This window comes from Diospyros lotus, chromosome 8 (genome assembly GCF_014633365.1).
Source record: "Diospyros lotus cultivar Yz01 chromosome 8, ASM1463336v1, whole genome shotgun sequence".
NCBI classification, from domain to species: Eukaryota; Viridiplantae; Streptophyta; class Magnoliopsida; order Ericales; family Ebenaceae; genus Diospyros; species Diospyros lotus.
Genome location: NC_068345.1, coordinates 20510579 through 20518009, shown reverse-complemented (window position 1 = coordinate 20518009; position 7431 = coordinate 20510579). Strand labels below are relative to the sequence as shown.

Below are 7431 nucleotides of genomic sequence, written 5' to 3'. Positions count from 1 at the left end.
AGGCGTCTGCTGACCCGTGAACCAAGGCGTGGCCGAGTTGAGTCCACTCTTGACATCCCTGAGGAGCCCGGTGCTGATTGGTACCAGGAGATGGCAGAGGTTGGAGGGAATCTGGCAGGGATAATGAGGACGATGGAGACGCTTGTGGCTAATCAGGCACAACCAGATCAAGCACGACAGGAAGTTGAGGTGAAGTCCCCTGTTGCTGAACCCTAGGACTTGTACTACCAGAAGCGAGCGGCAATACTGGGAGCCAGCTACTCAAGAATTTTATGACACTCAAACCACCAGAGTTTTATGGGGGCGTGGACGTGGCGGCTGCAGAGACCTAGATGTTATCGATAGAGAAACATCTCCGGTCTGTGGATTGTATCAACCAATAAAAGGTACAGCTAGCTACCTTTCTCATGTGTGGTGATGCCAAGAGTTGGTGGGAGATGGTGCGACGTCGGTTCGGGAATCGAGAGCTAAAGTGGGCGGAGTTTCAGGCGACTTTCAACAGGCACTTTATTCTTGATTGGGTATGTGAACAGAAGATGTATGATTTCATTGAGTTAGAGCAGGGTAGTAGCACTGTGGCCTAGTATGAGTCCGAGTTTACTTCTTTAGCCTGGTTTGCTCCTAACTTGATCTCTACAGAGGTAAAGAAGGCGGCAAAGTTCCAGAGAAGTCTTCGAGCTGAGATTCATCACGCCTTGGCGGGAGCGAGGATTTTGGACTTCTCCACTATTGTACAGCGAGATTATGTGATAGGAAGGGACTTAAATGAAGCTAAGGGAAGACAAGAAGCACAGAAGGGAGTAGGGTCATCACAGGGGCCCAGCAGGAACAAGAAGAGAAGGTGGGATGCACAGTCAGTAAAGGGTGTGATAGGACCACCGTCATGTAGTATTTATGGGAAGAGGCATGGAGGAGTTTACCAATTTGGGGGTGGTGTATGCTATGTGTGTGGACAGCAAGGACATCAGCGTAAGGATTGCCCACAGCACCAAGGGTCAGTGAATGTGTCCAGGGATGCAAATGTGACTTGTTTTCGATGCGGCCAGAAAGGGTATCGTGCAGATAACTGCCCATGAGTATCCCAGCCTCAGTTTGGGGGATAACAATTTGGTGGGCAGGGACCTAGACCTAATTAGAGACCACCTGCACTAAGAGGAGCAGCTCCACATATAACATTACCACCGGTGCAACCTCCACTAGTTTCTGACAGACCTTCGGTGCCAAGTCGAGTATTTGCCCTCATTGCAGCAGATGCTGAGAAGGGTAATGAGACAATGCAAGGTATTCTTTCTCTGTGTGGTATGGATGTGCATGTGCTATTTGATACAGGATCCACCCATTCATTCATTGCCCCATTTGTGGTGTGTCATGTTACCATTCCTAAGACTTCCTTCTTTACCATATCACCTAGCGGTGGATACTCCGGGAGGTTTGGTTTTAGTGGGTAGCAAAGTCCTTAGGAACTGTGAGATCATGGTGGATGACAGGGTATGCCTGGGAGATTTGATAGTGTTGGATATTAGAGATTTTGATCTTATTCTGGGTATGGATTGGCTCTTTTGACACTAGGCCAAGGTCAACTGCCAACAGAAGATTATCTATTTTGAATTACCTCAACAGCCTACTATTATGTATCGGGGGATCAAGCCCGTTAGTTCCACTCCTATGATTTCAATTATGAAGGCGGAAAAGTTGGTACAACATGGCTGCAAAGCATACTTGGATTTTGTGGTGACAAGTGAGGATCATAAGGTGTGGATTATAGAGATACCAATAGTGTGTGAGTTTACTTATGTCTTTCCAGAGGACTTGCCAGGCTTACCTCCCTGGCGACAGATTGACTTCTCGATCGATTTGATACCTGGAACTCAATCTATATCTAAAGCTCCTTATAGAATGGCTCCGAATGAGTTGAAAGAATTGAAGATGCAGTTACAAGAGTTAATAGATAAGGGCTAGCATTTCACCCTAGGGTGCACCGATCTTATTCGTGAGGAAGAAGGATAGGTCACTACGGTTATGCATCGATTATCGGCAACTGAATCACGTAACTTTAAAGAATAAGTTTCCTCTCCCTCGTGTGGATGATTTACTGGACCAGTTACAAGGAGTGTCGGTCTTCTCGAAGATTGACTTGAGGTCGGGCTATCATCAGATTCGAGTAAGAGATGAAGATATTTTGAAGACTGCTTTTCTTACCCGGTATGGACACTTTGAATTTGTTGTGATGCCATTTGGGTTGACTAATGCCCCAACTATCTTTATGGATCTCATGCATCGAGTGTTTCAAGAATACTTAGATTACTTTGTGATTGTGTTCATTAACAATATTCTGGTATATTCTCCTGGTAATGAGGAACATGAGGGCCATCTTAGACTGGTATTGCAGAGGCTATGGGACAAGCAACTGTATGCGTAGCTCAATAAATGTGATTTTTGGTGGACACAGGTTGGATTTCTAGGACACATAATTTCTGGGGAAGGCATTATTGTGGATTCGGAGAAGACGAGGGCGGTAGTTGAGTGGCCGAGGCCTAAGACTGTGACTGAGATTCAAAGTTTCCTTGGGCTTGTTGGCTACTACCAGAGATTTTTTAAAGGATTTTCCTGTTTGGCCTTACCTATGACTAAGCTAACCAGGAAAAGGGAGAAATTTGACTGGAATGAAGCTTGTGAAAAATGTTTTCAAGAGTTAAAGCAACAACTAACTACCCCACCAATCTTGACTATCCCTAAGAGCGGAATAAGGTTTACTGTATATAGTGATGCCTTTCACTCAGGTTTGGGTTGTGTCTTGATGCAGGAGGGATGCGTGAATGCCTATGCCTCTAGGCAATTAAAGAAGCATGAGATGAATTATCCTACCCATGACCTGGAGTTAACGGCATTGGTATTTGCATTGAAGATATGGAGGCATTATCTTTATGGGGAGAAAATGGAGATCTACACTTACCATAAAAGTCTTTAAGTATTTGTTTTCTCTAAAAGAATTAAATATGAGGCAACGACGTTGGATAGAGTTGCTTAAGGATTATGATTGTGAGATCTTATACCACCCGGATAAGGCTAATGTGATGGCGGATGCTTTGAGCCGTCGTGGGGCATTTACAACGGTAATGATGGTATATGAATGGGAACTCTCGGAACATATGAGTGAGCTGACTATGACTGTAACACCCCGCTTTTCTCTTACCGAGCGTGTCACTATGCTGGGGCTCAAAATATACATAAATTATTTTTTTCTTTCTTTCTCGGTACATAATTTAAACTTAAGTATTGAATACCAAACAAAAACCCCAGCAAATCATTAAAAATGCGGAAGCGATAATCGAAACCTGATATGGTACATAATCAATTTACTTTATTTATAACATAAGAATTCGTACTATAGTTAACATCATATCCTCAATATTGAAATACATAAATACATGGAGATTCCGTAATGTTCTAACAAGGCTATTCATCAATAAAGCATTAGCTAAAATATCTCCGAGACAGCTTGCTGAATCCATCGGCCATGCCATCACATGCCATCATATCTCAACCTGCTCCTTGCCTGAGCTGCAAGTCTAAACTGGAACGTTGAATGTTCCAGGGGCAAAACCCATTAGAAGATGAAACTTCTAGTGAGGGTCCAAAACATATATACGAATGCATGATGCAATAACATGAACAACAATTGCCCTTAGTGTAACTTCCCTGGCCCGCAAGCCTGGCTAGGAATCCTAGGCAAATCCCGAACCTATGCAAGATAAGCCTAACGTTATTCCCTCAACGCCCTTGGGGAATTACGGCTACACTCTGGGGGTGACATCCCATTCCCATGCACAAATATTAATGTAACAATAATATCGTGCCCTAACTCGAAAAGCGTGCATCGCCTCGATATGCGTGCCCCACCTCGATTCTCGTGCCAACTCTCAAAAGTTACACCAATCACATCATCTCGATCACCTCAATAATAAAATAATATTTAATCACTAAATATCCTCAATATTCCATTTATTTCATTTTCTCTTTATTTTCTTTCATTTTTCCTTTCTGAAAATTCTAATAAATATCTTGAGACTATTTTTCTCAAATCTAATTCCACGACAATTCATTATAGGCTATGAACTTCAAAGGAAAAATACTGGACTTACCCGGATGTAGCGTTTTCACACAAAACGAGGTTCTTTGATGCTAAAATCGAGATATCAAAAATCCTAAATCCAAATCTTTTTGCACGAACCCCTGTAAAATATTTTTCTAGAATTTTAGGAATTTTTTTCATAATTTTTCAGAGGCCCCACCCGCCTAGGGCGAGTGGTGGCGCGTGGAGACTCACGCGTGACCGGCACGCGCTGGTCATTTTCTTCGACGACTGCGATGTTGAAAAATCTTGAAACTGATGCCATTCGAACCCTCTCTTCAAGTCGATCATAATGGCCAAGTTTCAACCTGAAAGAACCACGGGAAGCCTTCTGATTAGCCGGCCAAAGCCTTAGCCAGATCACTCGCCACCAACTCCAGCGAAGCCTCGAACGGCCATCAAACGGTCACCAAAATGCCTGAAATTTACCAGAAATGATCCTCAGGTCATGGGCAACAAAATCCCCTTAAAATGGAACGCTAATTCGTTCGATTTCAAGGCCGATTTGAAGCTCCATTCCTCCCCACTTTTGGCCATTTTGAATGCCTATTTATAGGCGAAATCGATGCTCCAAATGCCCGAGATCTGCTAGCCCATTGCCTTAGAAGGGTTTACCTACCCTAGATCGACCTTCAAGTGGCCTCAACCGACCACCATCATCACTTACAGGCTATGATTAAAAATGACACCATTTTTAGCCGATTTTTCTTGAAATCCGATCGTCCCTGTGGCCGTTGTCGACCCTGTGGCCGTTGTCAACCCTTAAAGTTTGGGCTATCTCAGTTTGACCCATTTCACCAAGCCCCTCGACTTTTGATAATTGCCTATAAGTCCCTCAAGTCCTAAAACATCCATTTAACCCCTAAGAATTCTGAAAAAATATCATTTTGGGCTCCCTCTAGCAATTTTGAAAAACTGCACTTAGGCCCGAATCTTCATTTTAGCCCTAAACCTCTTCGTTTCTTCCTAAAACCACTGAAGGGTTGTTCCTTATGAAAAACCAATGCCCTCTCAAGCTTCCGTTGACTTCCCGGAAGTCGTTTATAACAATTCAGTATTGCAGCGTAATTGGCAGCTGTATTTTACCTATACTAAAAATTGTTCCCGATCCGATTTCTTTTGGCACCATAAATCTTATCTTGGGGTGCTCGTTAATGCCACATCATTTTTCTTTGGCATCTTGGCTCCAGGGCACTCCCGGCAGTTGATTCGGCCATCTATACGGTAATAAATTACCGTTATATCCTCAATTTATCCATAAATTTCAGTTTTGCCCCAAGATAAATTACCCTTGAGTCCTTTATAATTTCTCAGGTATTACAATGACCCCTACAAATGAGAATCTCCTAATATACTGTGCTTATGTGAAGGTGCAACCGCAGTTAACTAATCGGATTCGGGTAGGTCAGGAAGGTGATAGACTATTGGCTAAGATCATAAGGGATATGGAGAGATTCACTCCTTTGGGATACAGCCAGCATGAGGATGCGCTATTGTTATATAGGGGTCGAATGTGTGTCTGATGATGAGGATTTGAGATGGGGAATCCTTACTAAGGCTCATAGAGCGCGATACACTGTACACCCAAGGGTGACTAAGATGTATCAGACCTTACGACCTCAATTTTGGTGGGATGACATGAAGAGAGATGTAGCCAAGTTTGTCTCTCGGTGCCTTATGTGTCAACAAGTGAAAGCAGAACATCAAAGACCAACGGGTACGTTACAGTCCTTATCCATTCCAGAGTGGAAGTGGGATGATGTGGCCATGGATTTTGTTATTGGCTTGCCTCGGATGGTGAAATGATATGACGCCATATGGGTGATCATTGATAGATTCACGAAGATAACACACTTTCTTTTGGTGAAAAAGACTTATTCCCTGAGTCAGTTAACGGAATTGTACCTTAAGGAGATTGTAAGGTTACACAGAGTGCCATCGATGATTGTGTTCCATCGCGAATCACGCTTCACTTCTCATTTTTGGAAAGCTTTGTAGGATGCATTGGGGACCCAATTGCGATTTAGCACGGCATTTCACTCATAGACAAACGGGCAGTCAGAACGGACCATACAGACATTAGAGGATATGTTGCGAACTTGTGTGATAGACTTTCTGTAATACCCCAAAATTTAATATAAAGGTTGGATGATGCAATAAAGTGTTTTAAATGGAAGTTTTGAATTTAAGTGCAAATGGGAATGATTTTAAGGACTCAAATGCAAATATCAAAGGATAACTTCTCCAACAATAGGAGTAATTGTAATTATAAATGCTTATTTAAGAAGCTTTGTGTTGGTGAAATGGGATTGGAGGATTATCCCTAAAAGTCCTAAGGCTTATGATGATAATAATTACTTTTACCCTCAATTCAAAGTAAGGAAAACTTGGAAGAATTCTATTGGCTCACCAAAGCAAATGGATAAGAAGGGTTGTCTTGGAGGCCACGTTAGGAGCAATTGGAGGCATGAGATTGGAAGAATGAAAGGCTTCTAAAGGAAGGAAGAATCAAGTGAAAGAATTTCAAAGATAAGCCATCATTACTAGGGAAGAAAAGTAGATAAATTAAAGACTTGTTTGAGAAGCCTTGAGATGGTAGAATAGTATTGGATGATTTTACATCAAAAGTCTTGGAATGGATTAACTTGGAAGACTTGACTTGGGAGACTAATTGACATAAGGAAGGCTTATTGAAGAAGCCTTGAGGTGGTAAAGTGTTATTGGATGATTTGTGCACAAAAGTCTTAAACCATGATTACCTTTATCCTTAATTCACAAGTAAATGAAGTTGGAAGCATGCTATTGGCTCATTAAAAGTAAGGATAAGATGGGAAGGCACGTAAGGGAAAATGGAAGGAGTGGATTGGGAGAGAAAAGACTTACAAGGGAAGAAAGAATCAAAGGAGAGTCTTTTTCAAAGATGACAATAATGACTAAGAAGAAAATGCCAACCCAAAAGAGATAAGGTGCAACCATGAACTTGAAGATGATGAGGCTATAAAAAAGGGTAGAAGAGTGGTCCACGTGGAAGGAAATAGAAGAGAAAAGCAAGAGGAATCCAAAGGAAGAAAGTAAAGAAGCTAAGTAGGGAGACCAGATTGGAAATCATCAAAAATGGAAACGAAAGCTAAAAGGTAAGCCACTTTTCTTTCAGTAGGATCGTAGTACATTGAAAGGGGAGTCCGTAGGCTCAAACGGAGAGCAAATCGGAGTTAAAATGAGCAAGATATGGCTGTTTTAATTTTGGGTTGCAAAATAGAGAAGGGGCAGCGCGTGGCCACCCTTCCGGGGGCCCGTGA

General features: G+C 42.4%; 1 protein-coding gene across 1 annotated transcript; it reads left to right on the top strand.

Moving 5' to 3' along the window:
- The first annotated feature begins 437 nt into the window (after positions 1–437).
- Positions 438–1076, top strand: LOC127808565 (cold shock domain-containing protein 3-like). Its single transcript, XM_052347134.1, has 2 exons — positions 438–564; positions 640–1076. Exons 1-2 carry the CDS (start codon positions 438–440, stop codon positions 1074–1076), a joined length of 564 nt encoding a protein of 187 aa, XP_052203094.1.
- Positions 1077–7431: the final 6355 nt, after the last annotated feature.